The 18,629-nt window shown below is 38.9% G+C and overlaps 1 protein-coding gene across 1 annotated transcript in view; it reads right to left on the bottom strand.

Moving 5' to 3' along the window:
* Window positions 1–7,502: 7,502 nt before the first annotated feature.
* The window catches only part of KIF11 (kinesin family member 11), a 34,403-nt gene continuing 23,276 nt past the window's right edge, over window positions 7,503–18,629 (bottom strand). Inside the window, exons 14-23 of the mRNA XM_007429962.3 lie at window positions 16,710–16,917; window positions 16,363–16,535; window positions 14,926–15,048; window positions 13,804–13,962; window positions 12,508–12,647; window positions 10,391–10,670; window positions 9,828–10,050; window positions 9,508–9,662; window positions 9,208–9,324; window positions 7,503–7,840 (exon numbers count right to left, since the gene is read on the bottom strand). Coding sequence (XP_007430024.2) covers window positions 7,715–7,840; window positions 9,208–9,324; window positions 9,508–9,662; window positions 9,828–10,050; window positions 10,391–10,670; window positions 12,508–12,647; window positions 13,804–13,962; window positions 14,926–15,048; window positions 16,363–16,535; window positions 16,710–16,917 — 1,704 coding nt within the window. The 3' untranslated portion in view covers window positions 7,503–7,714. The remainder of the gene's footprint in view (window positions 7,841–9,207; window positions 9,325–9,507; window positions 9,663–9,827; window positions 10,051–10,390; window positions 10,671–12,507; window positions 12,648–13,803; window positions 13,963–14,925; window positions 15,049–16,362; window positions 16,536–16,709; window positions 16,918–18,629) is intronic.

Below are 18,629 nucleotides of genomic sequence, written 5' to 3'. Positions count from 1 at the left end.
TTCTCCATGACAGGCATTCTTATTCCTTGCCAAAAACACCACTGAACCCTTTAGAAGGGGATTGCTACTTTGCTGCTCTCTTCTTACCTTGATCCCAGGGGTGACCGCAAAGTGTGATCAGAAAAGATAAGATGGTGGCCACAATGGTGCAGCTGAAGCTCTGCATGTGCAATGCCCATAAAAACATTTTTATGACAGGCCTACCTTACTGTCTCTGTAATTGTGTTTATGGAAATGAAAATCGACTTTAGGTAGGCATACCCCATAAGACTGGGTCTCACTGATGAAGTAGTGGCAACAGAGGCCATCCAATCTGCTGAAGCAGGAGACAGCTTGAGCCAGAGTGGAGAGTGGGCCTGTTGGCTTTGCTTCAACTTGACTGATTATGTCTCATTTCTCAATCTCCAAACTGTGCACTTCTCCACTAGGCTCCTGCACGCATTCCTAATTTACTTCCACTGACATGTGCACCCACATATAGACCTCCATACACACTTAAGTCTCTATTTCAGTAGGGAGGCTTTTCCCAGTCTTTTGTACATCCACAGCTGTGGCAGCATGGCAAAGAAAAGCAAAGAATACAACAAGAGATCCTTGACATAATTTTCCCCAAACCTTATGCAAGAGAAATACATGTCTAGTATGAAGCAAAATAACTCTCTAGCGAGAAGTAGTTGCAACAGGGGAAAGAAAGGAGGAAAAGGAGGAAAGAAACCCCTTAACTTTTCATGATCAAGAAGATGTGGGAAATCACTTTCAGCCTAGCTCCATCATCTCCGTCATCTCCAGAGAATGAGAGGTGGTACCTCTCTTGAGATCCTTCTTGTATTTCTGGAACTTGTAACATGCTCTTTATTGAACGACAGAAGTCCTAATAAAGGAGACTGGATTGTCTGTCAAATCTTAGACCTTCAAGGACAGAAGACTAATTAAGGCAAAGACCAGGCCAGGTGACACATAAACTCCATTCTTCAACAGAAGGGAATGGCCAGAAAGCCCAGGAAATGGCTGTAGCCCTTCCTAGTATCTGCTGCCTAAGCCACCTGTTTGACTCTATCTGATTGTAGGACCCCCACTGCCTCCCATAAGCCCAAACTTGTCTTCTCTGCTTTCAGTGGCAAGAATTCTTCTTATAAATTCATTTTTGTTCCATAAAGCAATTTATGACTTCCGTATAGTGGCTAAAGGAGGTTGGCAGCAAGATTTAGACCAGATAATCCCAGATTATCTGACATTAAAAGTTGCGAATTTATTTTTTGCTTGAGGTGAAAAAAACCTTATTTTTAATTCTCTAATTTGTACAAGAATGACAGTGGAGCGGCTTCACAGCATTATATAACCATGGTTAAGGTAGAACAAGCTAGAGATCCCAAGGTAAGCCAATTAGATTTTTAAAGATTTTTCCAGGTAGGATATGGAGCTTCTGATTTTCATAAATATCTGTTTCATTTTACAGGTGGTCCTACTAATCCAGTATGTACCCACTGAAATGCTATTCCCCAAATGGTTGAAAAATGATCCAGGAAACCAATGTACAACACTTCTTAAGCATTTTCTCGGTTAGATGTGTACATATAGCACATAGGAGCAAACTAGAGCCTTGTTTAATTTGATTTACTGTCAATGGCTGCATCTCAGAGTAAGAAGCTCAATTCATCACAGAAGCAAGTTTAAGGAGATATTGTAAAAGTCTGCAAAATCAAGGCCGAGGTAGAAAAAGCAGAGATCATGAAGTGAAATGAAAGCAGCCACCACTTTCTGCATTTCGAATCCTACCACTGTTTAATGCAAGCTTTTCAATTGCACCACCAATATTTATGATAGCAACCTTGCTTATGATTCACTTTAATTATCTTTAACAAATTGCAGATAATAAATGTCATTGTGTGGCAGTGAAAATCAATTGTCAACATAAGCTATGGATAGCATCTAATAAAATGGCCCTCTTTCAATTTATGAGGAATAAGATTAGCTTCTGCATAATCAAATGTAATAAAATGTCATCTTGCATTCAACCCAACTTTTTCATGTCCTCCTTTCTGTGAGATGATGCTCTATAATAAACTAATTCATTTTTCATCACTGTTGCTAGGGTGATTGTATATTTGAAAAATGTTTTGAAAGTTGGCATATGTTATTATCAAAAGAAATGATGGACTGACATTATTTTTGATGTCCTCTTTCATCACCTTTAATCCAAGCCTACAGCCACCCAAATATATTTAAGAAGGGAAGTGGGTTATTTCTGTTTCTCAGTATTTAAGTAGAGTGGGATAGCTATGCCCCCGCATGCAAGACTGCTTAAGTAACTACTAGCATCCCTTCCCATTTCTCAGGTTAACTGATGTGATTTAGTAACCTCTTGAGGACTATGGATTCTTCTCCCAGGTTTAATTATTATACTTGCATGTTGACATCACAAAATAAGAACAAAATGATGGAACTTGTACTGAGATGTCACAACACACATTTCATGATTTTGGTGTCCTTTGGTTAGGAATAAACTCAAGCTGAGTTTGCATAGCATGTTATATGAACCCACCACTTTGCTTGTAAATGTTTGTGGCTTACTCTATTGTTTTAGTACCGCCACTGGTGGTTTATCCAACAAACCTTGATGAAATAAACAGTAAACCATAAGATATGATTTACAATCCATAATGGCTCAATTTGGACCATATGTTAAGACAAAACTATACAAGCCACTTTATGGCTTAGTAGAATGTGTGAACCTAAAAAGAAAGCAGGTACCTTTACTTTCCCCATACTGTGGAATATAATAATCCCATAAGGTAGAAAACGTAGATCTTTGCACCCAGGCTAAAGTCATGACGACTTGTGAAGGCAGTTCTGGTTTAGTGAAGGTAAAGCTGCTCACTCTCAACAAGGGGAGCACCAGTGAATTTTATCGCTGTTTGATGACAATAGAGTTGCAGAGACAACACAAGGCAGAAAATCAGTATTAAGGAAGATAATGAGGCTATGCGCCATGTGCAGACCTGTTGCCTGACAACCCATAGTATCTTGTAGCTGGAGACCATCCCTTCCAGCGTGTAGTTTGGCCTCTGATCCTGACATACGGAGCTATTTACACATGATGGCTACCAGGCAATAATAATATTAAATGGATATAAACAGAGCCACAACAACAGGTGAGGACTGAAACAGCCACCAAGCCAATAGCAGGCAACGTTTGGGTTAAGGACCACACAAGACTCACCAAGGGGCTTTACTCAACAGAAAGGATAATCCAGGTTTGTACAAGTTCTGATCTGCCACATAAATATGACTGTTATTAATGTTAAACAGGCAGATGGCAATGATGACACAGGGATAATTATTAGAACTGTTGGTCAAGATCATCATATGGCTTTTGTCGGCAAGGATACAGACTTACTCTTATTGTTTAGATTGCGTGCAGATTTGAAAAAAGTCTAAAGTTGAAGCCTGAAAGAAAAAAAAAAGAATTAACCAAGCTGTACAAGTTGTATCTCATGGTCCCCAAGTGTAATAACAGGAATGAAAATAATAATTCAAAGTTTTGCAGACTCCCAGCTATGTGATAAAGTGTTATATTCAATAACCTGCACCTCTATGGGGAATTCTGAGTATTGAGGTCTACATATCTGAAAGTAGCCAGGTTTGGAGGCCATACTACTCAACCTGCAGGAGAATAAGTTCTGAAACTTTTGATCTGTCTAAATATATACCCCCTCCCAGTTTCAGCCGTCTTATTTAGTATGGCCATGGCACAGCCCAGACTAATGTCTAGACCAGTGTTTCTCAACCTTGGCCACGTGAGGATGTCTGGACTTCAACTCTCAGAATTCCCCAGCTAGCATGGATGGCTGGGGAATTCTGGGAGTTGAAGTCCACACATCTTCAAGTGGCCAAGGTTGAAAAACACAGGTCTAGATTATAATTAAGCAGTATTAGTCCTCCAGGAAAACAGAAGTGATCACAAAGCAGAGCCAGTCTTGCAAGAACTTCTCTATTGCTTTCCTTTCATTTTGACCTTGCATTGGAGGGGCACAGATCTGTTTTTGAAAAAATTTAGGGTCAAGGCAAGGTGTTAACTTTCCTTACCTCTTCACACTGGGCTTCAGACCCAGTTGGGACAATATAAGAAAACAACCAGGGAACAGCAATTGGCCATCCACCAGTTGAAATTCACCCTGGAATACTAAGCTGGAGAGAAAAGACCTGCAAATTCTGGCTGCTAAATGATTTGCTATCATTTGGCTCAGACTGCCAAGAATATCTTTAGTATCAACAAGATGAATTGACTGAAGGTGGTCACTGTGAACAGGATGAAAGAGTTGACACAGCTAGGTAAAACCTGTAGAACTTTTTTTGCAATGGAGTTTAATTTGTTAAAAAAGTAACCAACTCAGAAAACAAAACAAAACAAGATGATTGGTGCCATCTGGAAAGCTTTCTTTTGCTAGTTGTCGCTGGTGGTGATATAATCCAGATCTCTTAGGGTTAGTGCTTCATATATTGCTCTGGTTCTCAGCCACAGCTGGTTCTGTAATGCTCATTCAGGGTGCTTAAAAGCCCTTTCAGGACATCACAGTTTATTTGCCAATAAGTAATAAAAACCAGGTTGGTGAGATAGGGAATCCTACCTGAGATGATCATCTTGATGGCTATTGCATCATCACAAAGTTAGTTCTCCTAACATGGTTAACACTATGCATATCATGTGAACCTGGTCAATGGGATTTGCAAGCAGAGATTATAGCAATGATGGTTGTGTGTTTTCTGGAGTATTTATAAGGGCATTCCCTTCAGCAGAGGACCCATGAGAAGAACATTCTCATACTGGAACAGTTTCACAGAAGGGTTATGGGGAGTCACTGAAGAATGCAACAAAATATAAGAAAAACTTTAGGACATAGGTTTAAATGTTTAGTGCTAAGCCAAAAACTAGGAGTGAATAACCCATAGGCCACATTCAACCTCTATCGCTCTACCCAGAATGGATGGGGCAAACACTTTCATATCTGATTTTAAAAAATGCTGGAATTGCAAATTGTTTGTAAGGAGTGAAACTTTAAGCTGTGAGGGGCTTATCACACCCATAACATTTCTTACAACTCTCAAAAATTGGGCCAAATTTTCTGGTTTCTTGGGGTTTTAAAGGAGAAAAAGGGATGCATCTGCAATTTTACCCTATAAAATATCTCAGCTCCACCAAAAGAGAAAACAACATACTGGCCAGATGGTACCGTGCATTCCTGGGTTTCATCACCTCACCAATTTTGTACCTTGCAGCCTTCAAACTGAACATAAAGGAAGAGGGTGCTCCCCAAAGTCAAAAAAATTGCCCACACCTACCATAAACCAAAGCTGACAAAATGCAAAACTGGATGCATGAAATATTCTGAGTTATAAAGAGGCTTATTTGGTTTTAGTTTAAGATGTTGTTTTAGCACAGCCAATTATGACCCATTAAACTAGCACTAAACAAACTGTGGGTTAGTACAGAAGTTCACAGTGTAAAGCCTAGGGCTGCATATGGCTACCCAAAGCCTTGGATGTGGTTCAGAGGTTCCAGGTGTTGTTGTCAAATTGTAATATTTAATGTAATGAAAGGGGAAAATGGTTAAATACATGACTGGAGAGTACTGCTATCATTCCTTGTTAAGTAAGTTATAATAATCCATATGAAGTGGTCATGTTATGTAGTCCAGAGCAGGAAACAGACTCCAGAGGAAGTTGAGAACTCTATTTTTTTGAGATAGGCAATAGTAACAGACTCTTACAAATCTGTGTTTTCCCTTCCCTTGCTCTTATATGCCATTGAGTCAAAGAGGAACCAGCCAGAGTCTTCCAAACACTGTCTCCTTTCCCAGGGCTTAAGAAATGTTTCTGCCCTTGCTTTTTTTCCCCTCTAATGGCTTCTGGGAGAGCACATCCATGAACACCAACTAGCAGTCAGAAGACACAATGAAAACTCCTTAATCTCAGAACCCATGGACAGACTCAACCACAGTTTCAACTGGGAAACTCTGAGCATCCTAGACCAAGCCAAATCCAAAAATGCTAGGGAATTCCTGGAAGCTTGGCATTCAGACAAATCAGCCATCAATAGACACATAAACCACATTTACACACCATTTAAAAGAGACAATAAAAAAGCTAAAAAGGAAAAAAAAAAGACTAGAACATATCCTCTCCTGCAAACAACACCCAGATAAGCAGGGATTAATACCAGACAATCAAGCAGAAAACAATACAATGCAAGATATATAGTGGAAAATGCTGGAATAGAAGAAATCAAATTTGGAATTAAAATTGCTGGGAGAAACATCAACAACCTCAGATATGCTGATTATACCATTTTGATGCCAAAAACGAGGAAGACTTAAGGAATTGATGTTGAACGATTATGCAAAAGCCAGTCTGCTGCTCAATATTAAAAACAATAACTTAGCTTATATCAGTAGGTAATGCCAACCCAATGCATTTAGCGAGAGAAGTTGAGGTAGTACAGACTTCAAATTTCTAGGCTCAAAATTTCCAGAGATGGTGACTATAGCCATAAAAGAAAAGGTCATCTGCTATATGGAAGAAAGATTATGATAGATCTAGACAAACTATTGAAGAGCAGAGAGATCATACTAACAATAAATGTACATATCATCAAGGTCATGCTTTTCCCAGTTGTAACATACAGCTGTGAAAGTGGAACCATCAGAAAGACTGAGGAAAAATTGATGCCTTTGAATGTGGTGGTGGAGAGAATTGTTAAGAATGCTCTGGAACCCAAAAAACCAAAGCATTAAATACTAGATGAAATAAAACCACAGTGCTTATGGAAATCTTTGGGACAGCTGAAAAGTTTCTTTCTTTTTTTGCAACTGCAAAGCCATTCGAGAAGTCCCTGATGCTTGGAAAAGTGGAAGGCAATTGAAAAAGTCTGACACAAAAGAGAGTGGCTAAATATTATCATTAATGACATCAGCATGAGCTTATAAGAACTCAAAGCAGTTACTAACAGTTCTAGTTAAATTATGTACATCAGGTTATGAAGAGTCAAAAGTGACTGAAATGAAAACTTTTTTTTCTTGGCTTCCCCAATACTTTTTGTAGTGTGGCCTTTGGCAGGTCTCAAAAAGCAACGTGTGTCCCTCAGCCCAGAAAAGGTTTCACATTCCTGATGTAGCCCAAGATGTGATCTTAGCCCAGTGTTTCTCAACCTTGGCCACTTGAAGATGTGTGGATTTCAACTCCCAGAATTCTGGGAGTTGAATTCCACACATCTTCAAGTGGTCAAAGTTGAAAAACATTGTCCTAGCCTATGCCTTTGATACTAGGTCTGCATACAGTAACTAGAACACATAGTATATAATGTGTTACTTTTTAAAACTTACTACGGATAAGCCATATACCGTACTGTATACCAGACACATTTAAGAGATCTCTGCTTCTACCCCAACTGTGGGTGTCAACTGATCTTACAAAAGAAAAATAAAGCCAAGACTACTAAACAATGTTAGTTTTTCTTTATTTAAGAGAAATAAAGTATTATATTTCAAAATCTGCAAAAAACAAAAAAACAAGCAAATTACATTGTATAAAAGGCAGCCCGTGTTGACGAGATCTCTACATAAGTAAACTGGGACACTGACTACAAAGCCATGCTTATAGCTCAAATTGATAAAACTTGCAAGGATGGAAAGAAATAGAAGCAAGAAATTGTACATTCTTAGTTCAGGACTCTTAATGGATATTTTGACTTTGAAAGAGATGGAGTTGTTGAATCTTCCTCTTTGGCCTTTTCCAGAAAGATTGCTGATTTGTTCTCTTTATCCTTTTTGACACTTCTTTTATGCTGTAAAGTTAAAGAGGTTAAGTTATTATTTATTACTCTTATTAAGTGGGTTGGAACAGCTTTATATCAGTTCCATTTTGTAGCTGTGTCATCATTTTGAGAATACCTCACCTCAGATAATTTACTTTCTAACTGGCAAACAGAAATACTCTCCAGCATACGAAAATGCCAAAACTACAGTCAGAACACCTGACATTTAAAAGGAAACTGCTCTGCTCTTCTGATCTATGAAAATATGGCTCTCTGACACATTTAGAGAGACCTGAGATAACCCTTTGGCTGAAATGGCTCATTGAAAAGCATTAGCATATCAAGCTGCTTCTCCTAATTTAGTGGAAGACATCACTTTGAAGCATTCCCCAAAACCAGTTTCCTGAAAATGGAAAATGAGCTCTAGTCTTTTTTACGCTGGCAAGGATTTTTAAAATGTAGGGAGAAATTGACCCATTCTTAACTGGTACTATGTCGCACTTTGATCTGCTGCATGATTAGCCCAGGCCTAAATTAACTAATCTCCACTGAAGCAAATTTCAGAGATTACTAGTGATTCCTACTGCAGACTCCTGTGCTTTTTCCTATGTTCTTCTAAAAAGTACCCAGAGCAAATCTGGGGAGAAAATGGAGAGACTTTGAGAAAGTCTAAATTACCTAAAATTGCATCATTCCCTATTCTGCTGATCAGATTTAAATTCTTGGTGGGTTACAAGCCACTCGTATTTCAAAAAGAATAAAAAGATAGATCATAACAGTTTCAGTTATTCACTGAACTGGCCATCAGTCCATTTTTCACCAGTTCATTTCTATGTGCTGCACAACATTCATAAATTTGTCTATATTTAATGTACTTTCTGCCACTCACATATCCACTGCTCTTAGTCATTATGTCTTGAGACTTCAGCAGACATTGTCTTTATGATTATATGATTTTTTTAAAAAACAAAAATTGATATTAGGATATTCAGCTCTATGCCTAATGCTGGGTTCTACAGTTCACACAGCCCCTTCTAAACTTCATATACTTCTGTTTATGTATTTTTGGTAGATATTCTATTTAACTTTGATTGAAATTCTAGCTAAATAGTTTGGGTTCAGAAGTGTGATGTTTTCAAAGTATAACTTGGTGCCATGCTGTAGTTGATAACTGCAGCAAATGTTTTAATTGCTTCTCTTCTTTCCTAAAAAGCTCATTTCTCTGCAATGCCATCCTAGGCATATCAGCTGTGAAGCAGGCCTCTGAGCTGAAATTCCTAAATGAAGTATGTATGTCACAGACTGGTCACCCTAATTTTACATTTCGACGTTGCTCATATACCTGCAGCACATATATCTCCTGATCAACAGTCCACACAAAAAAAGACATAAATTACCTGGAAAAAGGGCACACCACCACTAGTCTGAATACACAAACTAGTCTCCAAGTAGGATTTTTCACTGAAAAGGCTCTCATTAGTTTCTCTTATCTCTTCTTCATCCTCCAAAGAATCCTTGGAACAGACAACAGTTAGCCAATTGTGGTAGCGTAGATAAACCATTTCTACAAGTTAAATACACAACAGAGCAGGAGCATCTTTCTGCACAGTTCGTTAACTCTACAGCAACTTAGCAGTTTAAGCACCATCCATTGGGAGAAGCAGACTGTTTTCCCACCCTTTACTATCTGTAGTTACCTCATCTAAGACATCAGTAGTCATGGCTTCAGCAGCCTTTAGAGTAGCTGTCAGCTCCTCCTGCTTTTGCCTTAATTTTTCAAGCAGGAGATCACGTGGTTCCATTTTCACAACTGTTACCGGGTAATGGTAGTCCTTCCGTTGTGGAGTACTTCCTTTAGAAAAAGATCCGTTTAAGAGATAACTAAACCAGTGCACTACACCATCTTAGGAAAACAAAACCACCTTTTTTATTGGATTTTAAAACTTATTTGAGGTAGTTCTTCCTCTTTTTCGGCTCCCTCTAAAGTCTGCAAGGCTAATTTCCCCCCTCCAAATACCTGTTGGGATATCCATTTTAAGTTCCTCACTCAGGAAGCCATTAATTTGAGTTAAACCATCCTCTGCTTCTTCAAGGAGTGAGTCTTTCTGTTTTGTAAGCACATCTCTATCATTCTGCAAATGGCCGAGAAGCCTCTTGAGGATGGTATCTGCAGCCTCTTTTTGTTGCTCAATATGGTCTGTGACTTTGGCTGCTGATGCACTGCAGTTGTCACTGAGATCCTGGAAGCAAAACAAACATCTTAAGAAACCAGATCTTCAATATTATAAACTGCAAATTTGACTGTATGAATATTACTACATATGACAGCAATTTATGGTCCTTTCCCAGCATCTGTGAACTACCATTATTTTTGGAAGATTGTTTGACTGTGGGAAAACATGGATTGGGCCTTTCTTCCATGCTTCCAAGATTAAAGGGAGATAGCCAGTGAAATGGCCATTCCTGAGAGAACATATTGTGTTTGATGGTCCAAAGAGTTATATATCCACTTGTTATACAGTTCCATGTCTAAAGAGTCTTCAATGATCTAGGTGTCACCAGGTTGTAAGATTTAGTTACCTTATAGATCTTTTGTAGGTGTTCATTCTGGCTGTTGAGAAAAACTCTCTGTTGATCAACTACACAGGCTATCTCTGCAGTTGCCGTTTCAGCCCAGCTAGTTGTTTCTTTACATGTGTTTTTCAAACTACTGCTCAGATTTTTACAGTGATTGTCTGATTCCAGAAGTCTCTTAACATTATCATGGCTGGACTGCCTGATCTCTTGGGAAAAGTCATCCAGAGTTGGAATCATCTTGTTCTGCTGGGAACTGGTAGAGTTGACAAGGCCAATAGTTTGCCTAAATGAAAGGATTTAGCAACAGATTATTCAAGCACTAATCTTTGTGCTTCATCACATAGACTGAGACTGAAACAGCAGCCAATTCAGTGTTATATCTAAACTGCTACTTTCACCAAATTTTGTTAGAGCATGCAGTCATTTTGGAAGAGTCCTCTAAGGCATTATTTTGGAGCAAAAGTGGGGAACATGCAATATCTGTTATTTTTTTCAGTAAAAAAACCTAAAAGCAAATGTGCAAGCCTTAGTTTAACTTTAACACCCCCAAATCATTTTTTAAAAAGTGCTGCCCCCCAAAGATGTCCACCCCTGCCTGTGATTCTGTGTTATTGGGATGGAGATCAGAGCCATGCAGTGCATAAGGGTAGTAGCTATTCCTGAAATTAACATTAGTCAATAAAGGAAAGGATAGCAGAAGACTCAGTTTTATTTCACTCAATTCATTTACTGAATCTCTTCACCCATTAGAAGGCTACTGCAGCTTAGAATCCATAAAATCTCTAAGAAACAATATAGAGCTAGAAAGAATGTAAAAGCCTTTTATTTTGATGATACTTCAAGAAGTGCATTTGAATTGAAGGATTAGTTTTTTTTTAACAGTTTCATGTTTATTTGGCAAGTAAAACTTTCTGCTCTTAAAGAGGAAATATAAAAATGCTGAACATAAAATTACAGGTAGTTCTCCTTTAGTGACTGCCTCATTTAGCAACTGTTCAGTTACAACAGTGATGAAAAAATAACTTTACAACCAATGCTCACATTTACAACCTTTGCAGGTCTGTAAAGCAAAGGAAAGCTGAACTAAGATTGTAAGCACAGTTGTGGCTTCCCTTAGCGATCACTTCACTTAATGACTGAGTTCCTGGTTCCAACTGTGGTCACTAAACGAGAACTACCTGTCCTGGATCCATTGCCATGAAAACTCCCAGGGTTCCTAGAATACTACAGTACACATAGCTATAGAAGCAGTTTTTCATTAAACTTTGTTGAGAACTTCAAGCATTCATAAGTTATTGATTTATTTAAAAATTTACAGAAACAGCAGCTAATGAACACAAGACCAAACACAAATAAAAGGATTAGATGTGACTTCATGTTCTATTCAGACTTATAGGTAGTCCTTGCTTGATGATCCTAACTGGGACTAGAATTTCCATGGCTAAGTGAAGCGGTTGTTGGGTGAAACATCACATGACCGCACTGCTTAGTGACAGCAGCTCTGGTAGTCCTGGTTGTGGTCGTTAGGCGAGGACTCCCTTCAGCAAACGAAGCTCCGCTGCCCTCCGCTTCAACTCCCCCTTCCCACCCCTCACAAAGGCGTCACAAAAGGCCTGCAGCTGCTCAGCCAGGCATAGTTTGTCAGCAGTGCGAGGAGGAAGACGGCAAAGGTCAGGGGTAGGTGGTGGCAACAGAGTTCAGGGTGGTCAGAAGGGCAGAGTTGGGGGGAGAGATAGGCGGGTGTGGGGAGTTGAAGCACATACTGTGTTCATAAATGCTGGTGGGCTGCCAAGCCCCCAAATTTTGATCATGTGACCACAGGAGTACTTCGATGGCCGTAACTTCAAGAACCAGTTGTAACTACCATTCATTCATCCATCCCTGTCATAAATCTGAACAGTTGCTGAATGAATGGTCATTAAGCAAGGACTACCTGTACTTGGATCTGTTCAGATGTGTAAATTTAAAAGTCTCTCACTTCCAAATCTCTGCCTTGACAATATAACTACATACATTTGGTTTGAAAATATAGGGATCCATTTGCCTCCCAGGCACTGCAGAATATTAGAATAACCCCTGAAACATATTTAAGAAAAAAGTAAGTTAAAAAGCTTCCTTACACAATTATGTTTTCTTGTACATCACTAATATTCTTCTTTAGGCTTCCACCTTTCTCTAGGATTTGGCTTAGGTTCTGCTGAGTTTCCTGATCAAGCAGGCTCAGCTGATTTTGCAGCAAAGCAATAAGTTGGGCTGTACCCTAGTATGAATACAGGGAAATTGAAAAAAATATTACTAAGCTGAAGTGTACTAGTAACAGTTTGAAAGCATGCCTGGAAAGCTCACATTTATTCCAATATACTTCAAATGCATTTCTCAGTGAATACTTAATGCAGAACAGCAACTCTTGTGGAGCTGAATATTTTATTTTAGAGACAGTTCAGAAAAAAGTAATTCCACCTTTTAGGAGACACAAGGCATAAAAGATTCTGCTAGAGATGGCAAAATTCAACTTTCTGTATCATATCTGCTTCCTGGAAGAAAAAGACTCACAACCCTAAAATGGAATTTATAGACAAACACAACCCCACCTCCAAATTACTATGAAGGATGAAACATACATAGATATGTAGTACTGCTTCTCTTGATTAGCCCCTTTTTCAACAAGCACACTTTCTCCTTCTTCAATACACCCAAATCCCTCTCCACCCCTGCACATGCACAAGAAATTCACATTTCCCTTTGATCTACTTGAACACATTTGACTTGGTATGTATATGTGCCTTTAAGGAGAAATACAAACATTGTAAGCATCCATAATACTAGAAAGCATTTGTATACATGAAGGTAACCTATGCTCCCATGTTTCTCTCCCATCCTCCTTTGTTTGGTTGTGTTATGGTTCTTACAAGGAAAATAACTAGAAAAAACAAAATGAACAACCACAAATTTATAAAGTAGAACTAACCAGAGCTCATAGGGCTCCACTTTGTACTATGGGGGTCATTGCCAGAAGCATGCAGGCAAGACAATTTTTAAGTTTTTGGTGGAGACAGAAATAGAGATAGAGATTCAAAGACAAGAGTAGGCAACCTGCTGTCTTCCAAATATTTTTGACTGCAATTCCCACAATCCATTGTCATGTTAACTAGGGATAATGGCAGTAGAAGTCCAGAAAACTAGTTACCTGTCTTTTAAGAAGGCCACCTTGTGCCATGTATGACATGCAGTAATAATCTCCAGGATAGAGAAAGGAACACAGGCCAGCAGGGCCAGCAGAACTTAGCAGTGTTCCTCAAACAATGTAGCAATCCATATTGCTTTAAGATAATAACTCCAACCACTTCTGTTCTAGTGCACTACAGACCTGCTAAAGACAGTGGCTTGACTTCTTGTGCTACAAATGGAAGAAATACCTTTTTTTGTGCCATCTTCGCCAGCTCCACTTGTTCTTGCAAGCTCTCATAATTATACTGAAGTTGAGAAAACATTTCGGAACTGTCTTTGTGTAGTTTACTCAAAGCAAGAGAATGATCATGGAAGAAGGTAGCCAGTTCTTCTTTATAGCCTGTAATCTTTCAATCAGAAAAAGAAATCACATCAATTTTCAAGGATACATTGATATTTATTGGCTTTTTCTAAACTATACTAGTCTGGTGTGTATACATCTTTTGAAGTATTTTTTTAAAAAAAACATGGTAAGCAATATTCATATAAGTGGGATCACAGGTGTCTGCAGTTGCCCTGATGATGAAAAAATGTCAATACATGCATGGTGACAACATAACAAAGACCCCAGATACAAGTACGTAAGACACAGGGTTTGTGTTGTGATGTCATGATAATATGCTTATTACTTGTTCCCCTGCCAGGTACCTATGAGCAGGACCTGAGATATTTCAGTCTTCTTCAATCTGGAGTCATCCAGATTATCCAGAGATAACAGGACAGGAGTTCTAGTTCACTCCACCTAGAAAGTTTGAGATTGACAAAAACAGTCCTAGAGGTGGGGTGAGAAAGTGGACCCGACCTTTCACACACTCAGCAGAGTAGATAGGGATGGGGAACCTGTAGAAGTTTAGCCCATTTCAAAAGCACTGCCTCCTTATAAAGTATGTTTGTTCATGCAGGAGAAACTTTTTGCCTGCAGAAGAAAATAGGGAATTATAGTTCCTTGGCTCTTCCTGTCCAGTGAATGGAAGTATTCTGTTCATACCACCATCAGTGGCCTAGTGATTTTTCCAAAGACAACTCAGGCAGAAGTGCATTTGAGGGAACTCTGTCATAACCACCTCTAAGCTCCACTGCTCTTCACAGCTCTGACTGTTCAGTGCCTTTTCCAAGGGGGCAAAACATGGAATTGCTGAAACAGTATATAAATAAAGTGGTTTACATTGCAAGGGGAAGGAAGAGCTCTAATGAAGGCCCTGGGGGCCCACTGGATTGGTATCATGGACTGGATTAGGTTGAAAGGCTAAAGGTTCCCAATCCCTGTGCTAGTGTTCAATAATTATAGTACTTCAAGATGTGTTTATTACCATTTCAGCCAAGGATGAATGTTTCTTGAAGTGTTCCTGCAGATGAGAGTTTATACTCAGTACAACCTTCACCACAGGAGACAGACTACTTAAAGCTCTCCCCAGTCCAGAAGCATGTTCTTCCTAGAAGAGAAGGCAAGACAGTGGACAGTGTTGCTTCTAATGAAGAAAACATTCAGACTCAATCAGAAAATGGAATTGTAGAAAGCATAAAGACATTATAACTTCTTCAAATTAGCAATTGTTTCTTACACTTTAGGAATCAATAAAATCCATTTAGAGATTTAGTGCTCAGCTTCCTTCATTGCAACAGCTGAGATGGCACCTAATAAATCTCAGGTGAAATTTTATTGAAGTCAATAACCAAAACACTCATGAAGCCAAATATCTAATTTTCTATTCCTTCTGTATAATTAGGAGATAAAGCATTCCAACAGCATCCTTGTGGAGTCCTTGGGGTTCTCTGAGCTTGGTTCTTTTCTTGCAAATGTTTCATTACCCGGCTAGGTAACATCTTCAGTGCTAGAATGGGATGGGGTTTGCTCTCTGTTTTTATACTGTGGCATGGCCTGCCAGTGTTGGTGGGGGTTTTGTTTTGTTCCTCTGGTAGTTCCTTGATTAGGATATTGTTTACTGCTTCACTGTATGTCTGGTGATAATCTTGGTGTTAATCTCTGCTTATCTGGGTGATGATTGCCAGTGAGGAGATGTTCTGGTCTTTTGTTTTCTTTTCTATTGCCTCTTTTGAATAGTGTATAGATGCTATTTATCAACAGACACATAGAGATAAACAGCATCTACACACTATTCAAAAGAGACAATAGAAAAGAAAACAAAAGACCAGAACATCTCCTCATCAGCAGTCATCACCCAGATAAGCAGAGATTACCACCAGGCACACAATCAAGCAGTAAACGATACCCTAATCAAGGAACTACCAGAGGAGCAAAACAAAACCCCCACCCCCACCAGCACCAGCACCAGCACTGGCAAGGCATGCCACTGTATATAAACAGAGAGCAAACCCCATCCCATTCTAGCACTGAAGATGTTACCTAGCCGGGTAATGAAACATTTGCAAGAAAAGAACCAAGCTCAGAGAACCCCAGGGACTCCACAGTTCAACCCTGAGCTACACATATTTACCTCTATTGGTAACAGCATTCTTATTTGTATTCTGCTATAACTTAGAAACTTGTCCCAAGTTTCCAATCATCAACTTTCCTAGCTTTTATCCTCATGATACTGGATGAAGAAAGGCTGTACCAAAATCTATCTTACTGTAGTCACTAATATCTACCTGTTGCTTCATTTGAAAACTGCATGGATTCTCCAACTCTGGGTAATACGATCCTTGTTTTGTTTCAGGTTCGTACTTCATCAGCAAACAACTGAAACATTGTTCTACTTTATATAACTTAGAGCACTTGTACTTACTATCATTTTCTGCAGGTCATTTTTATTTTTGGAGGTCAGTGCATCCTGCTTCAGTATTTTCTCAGAAGCTAGAGAAACTTCGGTAGAAACCATTTCCTTTACTGAAGTGAATGCTGCATCTATAGCTGCTGCAGTAACTCCAAATGCTGAAGAACTGGCAGATAGAAGATCATCTAACAAGAAAAAGATAGGTATAACAATTTAACCAAGCCCCCTTCTTATTAGAAGGCAGCAATGTTTTAGTAATGATTTCAATTTCTCAAACAAGTCTGAATTCAGGTTTTGGCATGTCCAGATGTATGTGTGTGTTACTTTATTGCCACACAAAGTTGAATAGAAACGCTTACCAACTGAGGAGGTGTAAGAGTCTAGTATCTCCTGCTGATTCTGATAGTTCTTTCTCACTGAGTTCTGCATTTTGTCAAAGAGTATATTCATGTGATCCATAAATGTCTTTTGAGCTTCCACATTATGCTGCTCAACTGCTTTCTTCCGATCTAATTTTGCATGCAGACCAGACACATCACTGGTAGTTTCTTTAACTGTAGTAAGCAGCTAAGACAGAAAAAAGACTTGAGTCTTCAAACATCATCATCATCATTATCATCATCATCATCACCACCATCATCTCTCTCTCATTCACACACATGTTGGAAGAAGATGTTTTCCATTACATTCCCAAGTGTAAACTGAGAGAGAGAGTTACAAAAGTACTGTATTAAATCTATGATTATGCTGTGCAGGACACCAAAGAGATGAAGTATTGCTGATCTAGTTGTTTCTACCTCAGTGTCTGCTCATGAAGTATATTCTCACATGTGGGGGTTCCCCATAATCTAACCGGCTGCACAACTGAGGGTCTGGATTGAATAGAAAATCTGGGTCTGAGTAACACAGAGCAAAGGCAACTGTGGGTGGAACTTATCCGTTGTGTGATGAAGGTTAGAGCAAGAAATGTACTTCACGTTATTTTCTACACATGAAGAACATACATATTTTGTATAGCTAGCGACATCAACCACAGAGAGTTTCTGCATTCTGGAGTTATAATAGTAAAGTGCCGGTGACGCCTAATAGAGTCTTCAGAACTACCACCCAGCAAGTGTTGGCGTAGTTGTTATATGTTAAATCTGGATCACCCTGATCCTAGTCCAAGGCCATCCTCCACCATGAAAGCACTGGATGACTTTGGACTTAGAAATAATGGCTGGTCTGACCTACCCCATAGGATTGCTGAAAAATCTGCAGATGAAGTGTGTCTACACAAAAAACAAATACATAATAATTTACAGCTATGAGCATTTCCCCAAGAAGTTCAGAGCTCAATGTAAACTTGTGCCTTTTGTAGAACATGCTAAAAATGCAATGCTCACTAGAGAAACAACAGCAAACATGGATATTCCTCCAAATAAACTAAGCCAGAGAAGTCAAAGAGGACATTTCAGTCCCTGTAGCCTTGTTTACATGTAACACTGAAACACAATTTAGCATAAGGGAACCCTAAGCTATATCTTCAACTCATGAGCTCCCACTGCCTTCAGTGTATCCCACAAAGCCAAAAAGGAAACTCAGTGAGGATCAGGTTTCAGGTTTTATTACTCCTGAAGAAAGAGGGAGAAAGGCAGGCCACAATCACCTCAGAAGGCTGCTCAGTTGGACTCTTCCACCCCCAGCCCAAAGCCATTTCATAAACTGCGTAGTGGGAAGGATCCCTGGAGAGAAATGGAAGAAAGCTTGAACTTTCTTCCTCTCATCCCTCTCTGGGTTATTAAAACCAAATGCTACATGGGACAGATCCTAGAAGTTTGTTTTAAAAAATAGTTATTGAATTTTAATTACAATTATTTAGAATGCTTATGAGTGGCTCTGGGTAGATTGCTATCCTAAAAGACAGGATAATAACAATACTAATTATTCATGGTTGAAAACAAAATCAACTAAGCAACCACACTGAAAGGTTTGCTTATTTATCAATTACCTAGAATTAAAAGTTTATTAATAATAAGGAATAATCTAGATTTATAAATGGATTTTATTCACAAAGAACAAGCCATGCATAGCCTTGCTATCACCAAGTTACAGTCAAAATGTTGACACATTGAGACAAAACAGGATTCTGATTAAAAATTAGGAAAATGATGGAAAAATAATTATTATCTATTATTAAAATTTATTAGCTGCAAAACTCTAATAGGCTCTAATGTCTACTAATATCTTTCTGGGTGGTTTGGTCAGGAAATACACAGTTTTGCTATGTATCACTGAGT

This window comes from Python bivittatus, unplaced genomic scaffold, assembly GCF_059951505.1.
Source record: "Python bivittatus isolate LINGU-HERP-01145 unplaced genomic scaffold, Pbiv_v1 ctg000780_np1212, whole genome shotgun sequence".
NCBI lineage: Eukaryota > Metazoa > Chordata > Lepidosauria > Squamata > Pythonidae > Python > Python bivittatus.
This window is presented reverse-complemented; position numbering and strand designations above follow the sequence as displayed.